Source organism: Aedes aegypti, chromosome 2, assembly GCF_002204515.2.
Source record: "Aedes aegypti strain LVP_AGWG chromosome 2, AaegL5.0 Primary Assembly, whole genome shotgun sequence".
Classification (NCBI taxonomy): Eukaryota; Metazoa; Arthropoda; class Insecta; order Diptera; family Culicidae; genus Aedes; species Aedes aegypti.
The window spans coordinates 169,662,097-169,679,316 of record NC_035108.1 but is presented as its reverse complement, the minus strand read 5'-3'; the positions used below and the strand labels follow the sequence as shown (position 1 = coordinate 169,679,316).

The 17,220-nt window shown below is 38.7% G+C and overlaps 1 protein-coding gene and 1 long non-coding RNA gene across 9 annotated transcripts in view; one reads left to right on the top strand and one right to left on the bottom strand.

Moving 5' to 3' along the window:
• The window catches only part of LOC5572202 (potassium voltage-gated channel protein Shab), a 365,295-nt gene that overhangs the window by 12,852 nt on the left and 335,223 nt on the right, over nt 1–17,220 (bottom strand). For 6 of the 8 annotated variants that reach the window (XM_021843098.1, XM_021843101.1, XM_021843100.1 and 3 more), the window contains 3 exons: nt 9,823–10,708; nt 1,135–1,331; nt 13–286 (listed from right to left, as the gene is read on the bottom strand). In XM_021843098.1, coding sequence (XP_021698790.1) covers nt 13–286; nt 1,135–1,331; nt 9,823–10,708 — 1,357 coding nt within the window. Of the gene's footprint in view, nt 1–12; nt 287–1,134; nt 1,332–9,822; nt 10,709–17,220 lie in introns of those variants that run through there. The other 2 variants (XM_021843099.1, XM_021843102.1) reach the window with 2 other exon arrangements.
• On the top strand, nt 7,776–8,259 carry LOC110676193. The gene is made up of 2 exons (XR_002500150.1): nt 7,776–7,966; nt 8,036–8,259. It is a non-coding gene; the product is annotated as an uncharacterized LOC110676193 (long non-coding RNA).

Sequence of the window (17,220 nt, the reverse complement as noted above, 5' to 3'; positions counted from 1 at the left end):
GTTCATACAAACCTGTGCTGCTTTCCCTAGTTCCCGTTTCTAACCGACGATCACCGGTAAGATGATCGACGTAGGTTCCGATACCCACGCCTCTGGTCAGCTGTGGTTTGTTCTGCCTGGCGAACTCTTCCTGCGAAAAGCGTGGCTGCTGGAATTTGGCCACCGCTTTGCTGCCCAATGAGGCCGGTGTCGATCTCTGATGTACCAGTCGATGTCGTTGTGCTATCGGGGTGATCGAGGTGGCGATCATTGTGCTTCCGGAGTAGTCAGTATTTGAGTCGCTCCCCTGTGGGTTTTTGGTGACCCAACGATTGTAAAGGTAGAAGATGTGAGTTTTGACCAAGGATTTTTGGAGTATCACTATAGTAACCTAATAAAACCAATATGATTGTGGAGCAGAATGCGGCTCATATAAAGAAAAAGTAAGAGGATATTAGAACAGAGGATTGTAAATTTCGACTTATTACATTATACAGTGATACATTTTCATGGTCATCGAATGTAAACTAAATTTTGGTTTAAAATTGATACAGACTAATGTTCGATTAGGAGCTATGACGAACGCAGATTTCACGAGTAAGATCGTGTTAGAAATAAGCCGCATTCTTCCGCACAAAGCTTGTTACGGTCAGTTGGTCCACACAAATACGGTAGTAAAGTGCTGAATTCACCTTGGGCAGATAAGGCTTTGAAACAGTCAACAATGCCGTGCAATGATAACAAAAACTGGGAAAATTAGACACATAACGCGTGAACATTTTTGGTAAAAACATCCTAGCGAAGCTATTGCGGGACAGAAACTCGATCGATGAACACATTTTCGAACATATGGTACATAAACTAAGCATACAAAATTCAAAAGACTATACTGGACCTGCTAAGGCTATAAGAGTTATCTAATCATTCAACTAGTTGAATAATCTACACGAAAATTGTTCTTGGGATGTCTAATAGATGAGCATATACATAGTTTGAATACTATTTGGAGAACGAACTGGGATTCAAAAATCACTAAAGGAACGCTATTGTTTGATATAAAAACTTCAAGAACTATGAACATGATTTATAATAGATGGGAGAGTGTAACTAAAACAAATTATCTTCATTCAAACGACATTCAAAAATCAAATTTACCATATTGGCACCGTTGTCCGAGACCCCGGATCCAGACATATTATCTGCCAATAGTCTTTCGCTTTCTGGATCGGACAAGAGTCTCGACGCTTCTGATTTATTTTTAAGGATCGATTTCGATCGCCGATGCGTTTCTAACTGAGGTGACGTTTCTATCGAATCTACGGACAACGATAACTTTTTAGTATCATCTTTACCTGCGGTTGATTAGTGGTCAATTTTGGTTTTGTTGGATTCAAAATGGGTTGTAATTTTGATTAATAGTTTTTGATGATGGGTGATGTTCGGAAGGAAATGATTACGATCGGTTGCAACATTATTGATGAAGTTGACGGAAGCAAAAGAGAGAAAAAGAGAAACAACACAGATGAGATATTAATGATTTAACCTCAACATGGGAAGCTCTAGAAACAATCTTCGGGATGTTTGAGATGATCTACATATACTTATTCTGGGGAAAATAGTATCAGTAGTTTTGAATTTTTAAGATTTACGGAACAAACTAGAGTTTCAATTTGTTTTTCTTGTGTATTATTGAGTGTCTTGTGCCTAATATGTGTTGATTTTTATTGTTTTGTAATAATATTGAAATTATGTGGGATAACAGGTAAATCCAAAATATTTTACTAGCAATTCTGATTTCAAATACTGAAAGAATAGAGAGATGTATCGGAATAAAAAAATAAATAAATTCATTTGATAACAAAAAAATATCATTTTTAATTTATTTAAAACAGTGAAAACACTTCATATTCAATTCAAATTCAAGGTTGATTTTAAATTGAAACCTATATAATGACCGCATTATCCACGATTAAAATAAACGAGATCGGATAAGGTTTTTCCTGCTTGCCGACTCGGATAATTGTGTATTGTTTCATAGATCACTTTAGAGTTATCTAACCAACTAACTTTTCAATTAAACACTTATTAACTTTGAATCATTACTGCTGCCTGGATCTTATCATATGCATAGAAATACTCATTCACAAAATAATAGCTTGTGAGGTGTGTGAAACATAAACAAATTGTTACAAAGTGTAGAATAAGAACATCAATACATTGTGGTGTTGGTATGTATGGCTGCGTGAAACATTAACATTTCCAGTGAAAGAGTAACAATGGTGTCGTTTTATGCGCATATCTGTTTGTATACAGATGTAGCAGTGTTTTATGTGTAAAATTGCCTAAATGCTAGATGTAGTAAATGTGTGAAATGTGTAACATTAATAATGAATAACGAATTTGTAATTATAATTGCAAATTAAATGTCACAATATGATGGTCTAACTCACTGATGTATTTTTTTACTCAATTTTATGCAATTAATGGTTATTATGCAACTATTTTTCATTATACAACCTGTTTCAGTTGTATAATAAAAAAAATGTATTTTCTGCCAAACTCATTTGTTGTAATTATCCATTTCTCTAACTCTTAAACAGATAAATTTACAACTCGTGCTGCATCATCATTTTGCACATTGTTGCATAATAACTCAATTCATTCAATTTTCGTGAAAAACATGTTAGTTCTGCGATATTTTTTGATATAATATATTATGTAAATGAAATTCGCGCAGAACCCAGGCCGCTACATATACTCAAAATAAAATTATCGCTTTGTTCGCTTGTAGCGGTGTTCATTATTATTTCTCCGGAGAGGTTATCACCAATATTAATTTGAATGAACTTAATAGGGGAGACTGGGTAGAATTGATCCCCGGGGAGACTTGATCCTATCCTATTTTCTCGGAACCTAAAACTGTCTTATTCTAAGTAATTGTGTGCAATACTTTGTCTATACGAAAGACAGCGTCAGAGCTGAAAATCCATAAGATTTTTCAAAGCAGTTTGTTCGAATTTATTGAAATAAAATTAAATAGAGATCTTTTCAACTCCAAGTGCTTGCAGGTCCTCTTCTAGCATGATTCATGCTTCATGTCCATAAAGGTCCACCGGTTTTATTAGCGTTTTGTACATACATGTACCTGCGATACACGAATGCGAAAATGGCAACTTTGGCAAAGAAAGCTCCCATTTAATAACTGTGGAAGTGCTCATAAGAATAGTTGAGAAGCAGGCTCTGTCCCATTGAGGACATTGAGGACGAAACATTTTCAGAACCACCGGCTGCCACTTTATAGTAGGTTTCAGGTGCCCCGGGGGATGCACTTTGGGCGATCAAGTGGCCAATAAATACGACATATTACTCTTGCGAGCTCTTGTGTTTGAGGCAAATGTGTCTGTATCATAATAAGTTGAGTGCTGATGGTGATTGTACATCATTTACGAAGAAAACAATGTGCAAAATACAAGCTACATGGCCGCTAAGGGGCCTAGATAGCCGTAGCGGTAAACGCGCAGCTATTCAGCAAGACCAAGCTGAGGGTCGTGGGTTCGAATTCCACCGGTCGAGGATCTTTTCGAGTTGGAAATGTTCTCGACTTCCCAGGGCATAGAGTATCTTCGTACCTGCCACATGATATACGCATGAAAAAATGGTCATTGGCATAGTAAGCTCTCAGTTAATAACTGTGGAAGTGCTCATAAGAACACTAAGCTGAGAAGCAGGCTCTGTCCCAAATAGGGACGTAACGCCAGAAAGAAGAAGAAGAAGATGGCCGCTAAGGTAAGATAAGAGAAACAAAATCAGTCTCCTTCTTTACACAAACAAAACATTATGTTTCAGGTGGTGAGCAGTTTTTAGTTCTGAATGTGGGCGGCTTTTAGTTCTGGATCGCTACGAGCGCATCAACGATAAGCAACTTACTGAGCGGTAATGGAACCTGAGAGGCGGAATAAGTCAATTTTCAATCAGTGACATAAAAAAAATAGAAACCTCGATACCAGTGGCGCGGGAAGTGGGTAGGACAGGTAGGACATGTCCTACGCACGATAACACTTGGGTAGGACAGTCAAAGGATTGTCCTACCCACGATTAAAATAAATTAAGTTCAGCAGAAAGATTGAAAAATAGCTTAACACTTCAGTCGTCGCGCTGTTGTATTTTGTACAACAGTGGTGAAAAAAGCTCGCTTTTCGCTCACAACAGCAGCGTGGTGGTCCTGACGGTGGCGAACCGCGCGACGACTGGAAGGTTCAACTATTTATCATCTGTTCATTGTACATAAAACTCTATCAACGTCGTAAGATACGATAAGGTATATAATGGAGTTTCTGCAAGATAAAAAAATTTTCAAACATCTTTAGTTTCGCCTGAAAACTTTTGCGACTAGCCATCTTTGCACTTTCGACGTAAAAAAAAATTACACAAATTCACAGATTTTTCGCTGTTCATCCATTTGTTATCTAGAAATAGATAATGAAATTAGAAACCTTACAGGTTGCAATGGCAAGCAATTTGACCTATTTTCTATTTTATTAAATAAAGTTGGTTCAAAAAAGATTTAAGCATAAAGGATATTCATTTTTTTTAAATGAATGATAACAAAAGTTGATACAATGAGTAATGCTAAAGGCAGCACTGGAATGAGGTTTCTTATTAGAAACTTGGTCTCTGTTTTATTGCAAATCTCTAAGAAGTCTATATATTTTGAATGAAGGTCTCTAAAGTATCTATTCAAGCCAAAATGGTCTCTAAAGTCTCTTTTTCCTTATTCTGCTTGTATTGAATCCTGATCACTCAAACCGTAAAAAATATTCAGTCGCAAAACACGTCAAAAACTCGTGGAACCCAAATGTTGTTGTTTATGTTAGAAAGGGTTACTATAATTTTACCAAACTTACAACAAATTATTGCCACAAACTGTGGAAATACGAGACAATGAGTCAAAAAGGTGAGCCAACTTATCCATGATTTTTTGACTGCTGAATTGCGTGATTGACAACTCACACATGAAAAATCTCAAGCGTGAGTTATGAGAAATTGAGTTTTTCACAACACTGACTCCAGAAGATCTCCCAAAGATTTCTACAGAATTTCTTTCGTGGACATTAATAAGTTTAGTCCAGAGTGTTTGAAAACAATAGCTCAAGGATTTCTATTTCAATTAACTTTGCAAGAACTCCTTCGCGTGTTCATGTAGATTCCTATTAAAACTCATCCACGTTTTTTCTCATTAATCGAAAATTCCGTGACGGGTCCTTAAAACATCCAATTTTACCAAGCATTTATTAAAAAGTTTCTCATTAAATTTCAATGCAATCTTCAAAAGCTGTTTTTAAATTTTCCCACCAGTTTATACAACAGCTGATATCCCAATATTTCTTTTGATTATTCCTACATTTATTTCTATAGAGATTCTGTCAGTTTTTCGAGAAATTTTTTTAGAAAATCCTGAGGAATACTATCCCGATATTCATTTTTTTTACGATTATCTTGGCAAATTATTGAGGAAATCTGCTTCAACTTGCTCAAGAGCCCAGAAGTTTTTTTTTCAGATAACCTTGTTAATTAAAGGTGACCTTTAAACAAACTCCAGTTTTACCTCTAGGATTTACTAGGAAATACCACACGGATTTATTTTTCCGAAAAAAATCCCAGGCATTTCCCAAGAAACATTCCTGGAAGAATTCTTGAAAAAAAGCTTTCAAGACTTAAGCTAAGTATGCTGTTTCGCTCAAGACATGTAAAGAAATCCTTTGACTAAATGGGTCAAGAAAAATGGTCTATTTGAAATGACATTTCTTCTAAAATGCATATAGCGATCAATGGAATGTGATTTTCTTGAACATATTTGGAAGCAAATTTTTCACGCATTGAGATAAACGATTAGTGATTACTTTTCTTGTCATGAGCAAACCAGCTTTACTTAAAAATCTTAAAGAAATACTAGAGTAAATGCTGAAGGTATCTTTAGAGAAATCTATGCAAATCCTAAAAAACAATTATAAAAGAAATCCCTAGAAATTTCTGGTGAAGCCATTGATTGAAATTTAGAAGATGTTTTGACCGGAAATATTGGAGGATGTCCCCGGGAAATCGGTGAATAAAATCTTGGAGGAGGTAGGACTTTCTTTTGAAATATATCAAATAAATTTTGGAGGAATTCAGATGAATTCTGAAATAATCTTCGAAGAATTTCCACTTCTGTGGTTCCTCTTGGAAAATCCACGTTGATTTATTTTTAAGGTATCTTTCCTAAAATTCATTGGAAAACAATCACCAAATAAACTTCTTAAGAAATCTCCGAAGTGAATAAATGAAATTTCTTGGAAGAATCATGAGAAAAAACTTACAAGCTTTGAAGAATTAACTCTTATTTTATAGCTCTCATTAGGTTTTGTTTAAAAAAAAAGAACTCGCCAGTCTTCTAAGTTGTATCTGTTTTTTTTTCTATTGAGCGAAAAAATCGCATGATAATATCGTTAGAACGCTGGGAGACAGTACAATTTCCTCAACTCAACTCAACGCCGACCAAAATGTAACTTTCAATTCCCAGTTCAGGGTTAACATTTTTTTTTTTGTTTCACTATGCAAACATATTTGCCAACGTTTGGCCTACCCATGGTTGCGAACGTGGACGCGCCTCTGCTCGATACATTTACGTTTTTCATTCTAAATGGGCAAATAAAAATCTATTGGTAATATTTGATAATAAAAATACAGTTTTTCGGTAAAACGAATTACAAACCACTTACTTTTTTCGGTAAATGTTACCGATTAGTCAGTATATTTGACAGCTGCCACTTCTACTCTAGTTTACAGACGTTTCGGTATTTTTTTTCGTTTCCCGAATCAATTGCCGACCACTCAGCTGTTGAGATTTCAGTAAACGAATTACCAAAGTCGGTAATTTGCTCTGAGTGTGTTGGATTAGAGCCTTCAATATTTTGCAAATATTTTCCCTTAATTTTCCATTATTTTACCAAGTAATTTTCATCAAATGTTACGTCCAACTGGGACATAACTTGGCCGTTCGGCCGAAAGTCGTTTAGCCGAACGCCGTTTGGCCGAATTACGAACAAAAAATTTAATCAATTATTTTTAGCGCTGCTCTGTAGGATAAGTGTGGCCCAATAACTGATCTGCTAGTTAATTTGTTGATCTTTATGGTGTGGTGGGACGTCATGTTTGTGCAAAAAGAGAATAATTAAAACTATCCGTTCATTCTGGACGAAGTTGTGAACTCGCGTCAAAACTCAAAATGATTGAAATTACAATCAATGCTACAGAAAGACAAATAAGTCGTAAACCGTTGTAATAACTGTCAAAATACTTTTTGACTTTTTACTGTCAAAAGCTGACTAAACTGAACGAAATCTCCCGCCATGAAATGAATGATTTGTAATTCACATGTCTACAAATCCTCATATATCTCATTTTAAATGATTATTCAAGAATATGAGCATTGACCGACTATCAAATTAAAATCATCCAATATGTGGATGGCTTTCAGTATACATTCGTATGATTAAAAGTAGATTATTGAATTATGCCTATACGAATGAATAACATGCAGCTTCTGACGTATTTTCTTTTCTTCGATGTCCCAAACCAAAAATCATTCAATTCTCGCATACTCTGAGATAACGCCCTAAAAGCCATTGGTAGCCACGTGTGTAGCTCGTATTTTCTGAGCAAATGAAAGAATAAGCATCCAAACCAACATCACGGACAGGTAGATAATGATCCTTTCTTCCCCATAGCGTTGTTAAATAACATGAAAATTCATTCAAATGCTCAGAAACAACGAGCTACACACATAGTTACCAATGGCTTTTAGGGCGAGATCAGAAGTTATGCGAGAATTGTAGTCCAAAAACTCATATGAGTAGTTAATGATGCTAAACTTGAAATCATCCTTGTCAATGTTGTTATAAACATGGCGGCAGCAGCATGGAGCGGAGTTTCTTCGTGGATTTTACAGGTAATTTCGCATTTTATGATGGAATTATGCAGAGGAATTATCAACTGTAGTTTCATTTATTATTATCAGGAGGACCAAACACCATTCAACGCACGAGTCATCGACTATGCGTGCATTAGAGGCGATATTTAGACATCATGTTCGCTTCAATCAGCTATGTTACGCGCAGCTTGGGCATTTGTTTAAATGTTAGTTGTTGTGATTGTTTTTATATTTTAATTACCTTGTGAATAAATGGTGAGCTACGCGAAACCACCAACAATGAGTTATTATTTGTTTTCAATTTTATTTATTTAAAATTACGAAAAAACATGTAATGAGGGATGTTTACATTGGTGAATGATAATCATTCAATTTCGTACATTTTATTGAAGGCTGAAAATCGTTTCAAAAGTGGATGATTTTCATTCGGTGTTATTTGTAAACAGATGATTTCGAGGATGATGAAAATCATCTTGTTTGTGTCGGAAAATAGGTATGGGGCTCGAATGAGGCAAAAAACATTCAAATCATGGCGGGAGATTTCGTTCAGTGTACAAACGCAATGCGAAAACCTATGTGGCAGCTACTACCGCTAGCAGAGAAGTGAATAGTTGCATTGAATGTTCCTTGAACTAACACTAAAGAGCCGTTACAACAATTTTTAACATCCATAGCTTGAACAATCTCTGAACGAACACCACGCTTGTTAAGAACCCACCAAATTGTTTTGCTATGGGCTCGTTGGTGTTGATCTCGGTAAAAGCTTCAAAAATGCCGATATTCTTCAATCTGACTTATGCTTGTCTGGGAGCAGTGTCGTAAAAAATCAGCCGAATGATATCCGATCAGTGCGAAAACGAACAAAAACAAACTCCGCACGAACGAAGCCAATCTGACTATGAGGGCGAACACGCATACATTCAGTTTCACCCACTGTTGGTGTCATTTCAATATTCAATTTCACCTTCTTCTTCTTTCTGGCGTTACGTCCCAATTGGGACAAAGCCTGCTTCTCAGATTAGTGTTCTTATGAGCATTTCCACAGTTATTAACTGAGAGCTTTCTTTGCCGATTGACCATTTTTGCATGTGTATATCGTGTGGCAGGTACGAAGATACTTCTATGCCCTGGGAATCGATAAAATTTCCTTTACGAAAAGCTCCTCGACCAGTGGGATTCGAACCCACGACCCTCAGCATGGTCATGCTGAATAGCTGCGCGTTTACCGCTACAGCTATCTGGGCCCCCCCAATTTCACCTAGAGGAACTGAAATTGAAAATTGAACATAAAAAAAAATACAAATGAATTTTATATTAGTGTAAGAAAACGGCATGTGTTGCCTCCAGTTGGTATTTTGATGAAAATGATTTTTTTTCACAAGCGAAATTGAATTTGCTGCCACCGAATGTCAGTAGATGGATCAGAAACAGTGTAGAAAAAGCAATTTAAAAACTGAATGCACGTTTTACCAGATTTGTGCATGTATTGTCATAAAAAAACATTCACACAAAGAAGAATTCAACGATGACGGATCCTACTGAGGGTCGGCGATGTTGACTGTATATTGAAATATGCAGACACTGTCTGGGAGGACCACTTCGTAATGTATCTCGGTCAATTATGATTTCTATGCAGAATTACAGCCGCATTTAGAAAAAGGAATGGCAAGTCTCCCCAGTCTTCCCTAGAGTTTAAATTCAAAAACGTAAATAGCGGTCTGTTTATAACGAGAATTTGTTAAATGTATGTTAATTAATGATGATTTTATTTGTTTAATATTCATGATTAATGAATTACATTGTGTGTGAGGTGTGAGAAGTATGCGTATACAAGACCCTAACTTATGAAAATGCCTTGAAGTGGTTTCACTTACCTTTTGCCGTTTGGTTCTGGATGCCGAACAGATGCTGGTTGATGAGTTTAGTTGCCGAAGCTATACTTTTGGCAGGCATGAAGGAAGATCTCCGAGATTTTTTGGTGGAACTGCTACTACTAGGAGCAGCTCCCACACCGGCTTCTTCAAGGCTTTCGATAGATGACTTAAGGTTCTCGAATCGCGTCTTAGGCCTGGCAGCAGCGGCCAGCGCTGCTGAGGCAGCACCCTGTTGAAAGCGCGTCTTACGATGCTTTGGCACCGGGGTTTCGTTCAAGCTGACACGGCTTCCCCGATCTGACGTATCGAACGAGGCCTGAAATTGCTTATACTCGTCGTCCATCGGACTGGCACCCAAACTTCGCAGGCCAGTATCTCCGGAAGCACTTTTCTTCACCTGGGATCTAGTACCTACAGAACGCTGCTGTTGAGTATCCTTTTCAAGTGGATTTATATACAGATTGTTCGTATCTAGCGTATCTAAGTCGAATGACATATCTACAATATCGGATGTTAGATCACCTTGTGACAGGAATGGATGCGTTTGACAACTAGCGTATGTATCGGAGCTATCGACACTAGCTAAATCACCATTGTTACTATTACTATTGTTATTACTAACGCTAGCATTATTGTTGTTACTGGTACCGTTGACGTTACTATTAACATTATTATTATTATTATTACAGTTATTAGAATGTTTGATTGGTGTATCCACATACGGATATGGATATGATATTGTACTTGGACCGAATTGTGCTGGTGGGGCTATACAGTTATTGTTCATACTATTTTTTAGCATACGCATCTCTAAGCAGACCGTCGTGTGGAAGTCGGAAGTTGGAAGTGGCATTAAACCTTCAGCATCGATAAACTCTTTGTACTCCTAGCCGGGGCGAGAGGTAATGATGAGTGGCGTCCACAGATAGCAGAGAAAAGAATAGCTCAAATTGAGCAAGATTAGTTTCACTGTATCAACTCGTTGGATCTTAAACAACAGCTGTATCTACAAAAACTACTTCTCTAGTTACGTCTACCGGAAATATTTGAAAACTAAAGTTAATGTGCATAATTTGTAGATAGTGCAGACTTCTATCTAATGTATTGACGTATTTACTTTCAATTGATGTAATAGAGTAGAAACAAACCAAAGCAAATTATCAAACTATTCTATATGAAAACCAAAAACGATTGGAAAAGTGTAAAACAAACCGGCTGTGGAAAACTTGTAGCATTTTAGGGGACGTTAACAATTGGTTAAGGGATAAGCACGTTTTGCCAAGCGAATGATACATGTGAATATGAGAGTTTGTTGTTAATGGAGCACAATACCAGAGCAGAGCGACAACAAACTTTTGCAATCTCTTCATCGACGAGGCTTCGAACTATCGATTGTGACCGCTGTTTACCTTTCGTATCGATAATCATCCGTAGTGGAAAGTGTACATAATAAATGGATAGCGTATTGGGTAATGATTCACCATGCGTCTCCATTGCATGACTCGAATCAAAAATAAATTGAGGTCCCATAGTAATGAACTACTTCAATTGAGAATAAACAGCATATTTGAAAAATGCCTATAACCATGCTTTAAGGTGAAGATGAATCGAAGCCAAACCTCAAATTTTCAAGAGCACGAATCTGGAGAACCGAACATCGTTTCAGGCTGAAAACTTAATCGATTGGTCACTGGTAGGGACCAATCGATTAAGTTTTCAGCCTAAACGAGTGTTCGGTTCTCCAGATCTGTGCTCTTGAAAATTTGAAGTTTGGCTTCGATTCATCTTCACCTTAAGACTACTTCCTGAATGGGATACTCAAAAGAACTGAGAGCATCAAATCATGCATTATCACCCGGCTTTGATCCTATCTCAATAACTGCATACCAATCAATAAGTTTAAGAATGTCAAATCGTGTTCGATGATTTGTGTTTTCCATAGGCTCTTCAGGATACCTTGATCAGCTAGCGTAAGAAATAGAGAGACTGAGAAACGGGTAAATTGCTGTTTTTATTTGGCTGCAGGTGCCTAAGAAATCGTGCACAGAAATGTTGGACCTGAGTTGTGATTTTATACGTGTGATCGCGCACATATGGCACTCTGTATGAGAGGCGTGGCTTACCGCGATATTGAACATGTTGGATAAGGATGTGGTGGGTACCTAACGCTTGGTCAGTTCTGAGCTGACTGAAACCTTATGGTTCCAAGGGAAATACTCGATTAAACAGCAAGTACTTCGGTTTCCTGAACTAGTTAAATTTCAAGACAATTTCAAAATATAATGAAAGTACAATTAATACCGGGTTCGTTATGCCTTATGACAACCGAGGCTTCCAAATGAACGAGATAAGTAAACCATATTGAACAAAAAATTTAATTCGATTTTAGGTGCAACGATTATAAAACTGATTGTTAAACTTTTCCTGAAAGACGTTACTAGGTTTGTTGTGAGGAAAGTTATTAAGAGTGTTGCTGGATCATGGAGTTTTTACATATTTGTTCTTTGTACAAATAACCTCCATAATAATTATTTGATTCATTTTTAGGGAATAAATCCATCTTCAATGTAGGAAAATGTAGCTCCATTTTACCATTTTGAGCTAATTCAAAAAGGAAAAAAAAATGTTTTTTTTTTTAGGTGAATAGTCGAATTGCTTCGTGTCGCTCTATCGACCTAGTGATACCCCGGGATCGGGAAGATTTTGATGTAAAACTAGCAATTATATAGTAGTAAAAAGGAAACATGTACTCACACGGTGATTTCAGGTTAGACAGAAGCGCATTGTAAAGCCACAAGGGGTAAAAAAGCGACACACTTTTGCGACGACAAGACGTTATTTTGTTAGTGCCACACTATTTTCAAACCGGTCCGATGAAAGAAGGATTACTTCCAGCAACCAACTGAGTGGCCAACGGTTTGTGCTGGTTTTACCGAGTTCTGATGGTTTCTTAGTATTTGAAGAAGCAACCCCATCGGTTAGCCATAAATCACACCGAACAAAACGCCGTCATACTACATATAGATGGACACACTCACAGCACACTGACTGGATAACACTCACGAAACAAAACAAAAAAACACACGATAGACAATTGAAGGATGTAGAAACGCAATTTTCAGTAGAAGACAGTTTTTGAATACAGCTTGTGCACATAAACATCAGAGTTTTGAATTGCACTCGTAAGAGTGTAGAGCCAATTATGATATTTTGCGAAGAACTCAAATAGGCTTTTGTATCGACGTTCAGAAAACAATTATGTTCGATAGTTTTCAGTTACCTAGTTGAACTGAAATAAAAATGTTTCTTGATGAATTGAGCTGTTTTATTTTTTTTTAATAAATTCGCAACAATTTTATAAAAAATAAATGCCGTGCTGTTTAATGTTTCAGATGTACATTCACATAATACATTTATAACTAATTTGTGCAAAGCATAGCCAACTGAATAAGTAGGATCGCTACCAGAGTAGCTGATAATAGTTTGTTATAAACTTTTAGCGAAAAATTATATAAATAAACAAGAAATACTGAATATTTTCAATGCGTTGAACTGCCCATAAAGGCATAACTGTCTCATACAGAAAAATGTCGCGATGAGAACATAGCGCTCACAGTCTGAACTTTGTTTTCTCAAACAAATTTACATAACACAGCGTAACAAAACTGACATTTTTGCGTGTCTCAAGGATCAAATTATGTGTCTCTAGTAGATTTGGAGTTGCTGAATCTGATGCCATTCTCAGAAATGTTCCAGCACGTCAATATTTTTAGCTACAAGTCGCCAAAGTTGTATAAAACACAGGTTTTATTGATGTTTACATAAAATTTAAAGTACAATTTATCTAACTTTTTTTGTAATCTTATCCACCAACATGCAAAATAGGACTTCATTTCATATATAATTTACTTTACAACATGCAAAATAGGACTCTCATTTCATATATAATTTAATTGAAATTGCACGATTAAATTTCGATTAAACCAATTTTTTCAACATGCTTGCTGTCTCCATAGAAAATACTTCGTTTGTCTTAAATGGCAAAATACAATAATATTCTAAACCCTCAAAAAATAACTTTTCCGCATCGAAAGTATAATAAACTTTGATGATTAGTATTGTTATACACATAAATTGGCAAATTAAGTAAATAAATTGCAGTACAAGCTGGCAAACTTGCTGCAAGTTGGCTGAAATAGTCAATTTTCGCATTTTTAACAGTAAATATCTCAAAAACTAGACGTGCTATGATATTTCTGAAAACAGCAATGGATTCAGCAAGCCTTAATAAGGTGAATAGTGGTATTTTGGTGCTGGAGACAAAAACGTGTTCCGCAGTGTAATTTATAGTATATTTTTGCATCTCATAATTGGTAAATGACTGAGCATGGCGTACTATTGGTACATCGTCTACCTGAAGGAATAGAATAAGCCTCTCTGTGCGGTCCTTAGCCCCTTGCCCAGCAACTCCTATCCCAACCTCCTCGCGTTACTGGTCGGGGTACGAGTAACCTTAGGAAAGATCGGGTAACCAACTCGCTCTGGTCGTATGCTGACAGGGAAGGGGGGCTTTGCTTTAGCTTTTACTTCAGCCAACCTGGTGCGGCTGTACTCCATGTTAGGAGTGGCTCACAAGAGCGTCTGTTCCCTACGTCAGGGGCGGCTGATCATCATCCGAGTGCCAGAGAAGGAGTCTAAACTGTGCACTATAGCCTTCCGACCATTTAGGGGGAATGGTCCTCCGATAATCTAGGGGGTTGGTGTCAGACCCTGCAAGCCAGCCGTAAAAAAAATCAAGCAACGAATAATCAACGAGAGAATACGAACCGGGAAAATCGACGAAGACCACAGCGACGTAAAGGGACTAGCGATTGGAAGCTCTGTATGTGGAACTGTAAATTTCTCAACTTCATCGGGAGCACACGCATACTCGCCGATGTGCTGAAGGACCGCGGATTCGGCATCGAAGCGTTGCAGGAAGTGTGTTGGAAGGCATCAATAGTGCGAACGTTTAGAGGTTACTAATGGTTACTAATCATACCTTCTTCCTGAGCTGCAGCAACACACACGAGCTGGGAACAGCTTTAATAGAGGCGCGTGATCGGGTGGTGGCCGATCAATGAGAAAATGGGCAAGCTGAGGCTCAAAGACCGGTTCTTCAACTTCAGACGGCTTACGACTAATTGATATCGCCGCCTCCAAGAATATGGCCATTCGTAGCACCTACTTCCAGCACAGCCTTCCATACAGATACACTTGTAGATCACCACAGCAGACAGAATCACAAATCAACCACGTTCTGATTGATGGACGGCATTATTGACGTCAGGATCTATCGTGGCGCTAACATCGACTCTGTCCACTATGGTTAAACTGCGCCCAAAACTCTCTGTCGTTAGCAACGTACGGTACTGACGGTCGCCCCGGTATGACCTAGAGCGGCTTAAGCAACCGGATGTTATAGCTGTATATGCGCAGAACTTCGAGGCTGCATTACCAGAAGAGGGTGCTTCTCTTGAAGACTGCTGGAGAACAGTGAGAGCAGCCACCAACAATGCAGCTGAGAGCAAGGTCGGGTACGTGGTACGGAGTCGATGGAACGATTGGTTTGACGAGGATTCTGGAGGAGAAGAATGCAGCTCGGGCGTCATGCTGCAGCAAGGGACCCGGCAGAAAGTGGAAGAAACACGTATAAGTTCTACCAGAAGCTAGACGCATCCCGCTACGGATTCGTGCCGCGAGTCGAGATGAGCAGGGATAAGGATGGGAGCATTTTGACGGATGAGCGTGAGGTGATCGAAAGGTGGAAGCAGCACTTCAACGAAAATCTGAATGGCGCTGAGAGCACAGGCAACGAAGGACGGGGCAACGGAGGAAATGCCTTCGTCAGTACTGCGGGCGATGGAAACCAACCAGCCCCCACTTTGATGGAGGTTAAGGATGCCATTCACCAGTCCAAGAATAATAAAGCTGCTGGTAAGCATGGTATCGGAGTTGAACTCAAAAGGATGGGCCGGAGAGGCTGGCCATTTGTCTTCACCGGCTGATAGGCATAATCTGGAAAACAGAACAGCTACCAGAGGAGTGGAAGGAAGGGGTAATATGCCCCATCTACAAGAAAGGCGACAAGTTAGATTGTGAGAACTTTTGAGCGATAACCATTCTAAATGCGGCAAAGTATTATCTCAGATCATCATCCGTCGTCTGTCACTTGTAGTAAACGAGTTCGTGGGAAGTTATCAAACCGGCTTCGTTGACGGCTGATCGAAAACGCACCAGATATTTTTTTTTGCAAATCCTCCAAAAATGTCGTGAATATCAGGTCCCAACGGAACATCTTTTCATCGATTTCATGGCAGCATACGATATGGGTAATCATGAATGAGAACAGCTTTCCCGGGAAGCCCACGAGACTGATAAGAGCGACGATGGAAGGTGTGCAAAATTGTGTGAAGATTTCAGGCGAACATTCCAGTTCTTTTGGATCCCGCCGGAACCTACGACAAGGTGATGGACTTTCGTGACTGTTGTTCAATATTGCGCTAGAAGGTGTTATGCGAAGAGCCGGGCTTAACAGCCGGGGTGCCATTTTTTGAGATCCAGTCCATTTGTTTGCTTTGCGGATGATATGGAAAATGTCGGTCGAACATTTGAAAAGGTGGCAAACCTGTACACCTGCCTTGAACACGAGGCAGCAAAATTTGGACTGGTGATGAATGCGACCAAGACAAAGTACATACTAGCTGGTGGGACCGAGCGCGACAGGGCTCGCCTGGATAACTCCGTTGGATGTGGTCGACGAGCTCGTCTACCTTGGATCCTTGCTGACGGCTGGCAATAACGTTAGCCGTTAAATACGAAGGCGGCTTCATCAGTGGAAGCCGGACCTACTATGGCCTCTACAAAAAGCTGCGGTCAAAAATATTCAAATCTGCACCAAATGTACTATGTACAAAACGCTCATAAGGCCGGTAGTTCTACGGGCATGAGACGTGGACGATACTCGAGGAGGACTTGTAAGCACTTGGAGTCTTCGAATGTCGGGTGCTTAGGACGATCTTTGGCGGTGTGCAGGAAAACGGTGTGTGGCGGCGAAGGATGAATCTACGGCGAAAACAGTATCCAGAAGGTGGCCAAAGCTGGAAGGATACGATGGGAAGGGCATGTTGCAAGAATGCCGGACAGCAACCCTGCAGAGATGTTCGCTTCTGATCTGGTTGGTACAAGAAGGCGGGGAGCTAGGTGGGCGGATCAAGTGCTTATCGATTTGGCGAGCGTGGGGCAGAACCGAGGATGGAGAGAGGCGGTCACGAACCGAGTATTGTGGCGTGAAATTGTAGATTCAGTGTTATCTGTATGGATTAGTATCCCCTTTAAATTTAAAAATTGAGATTTTTG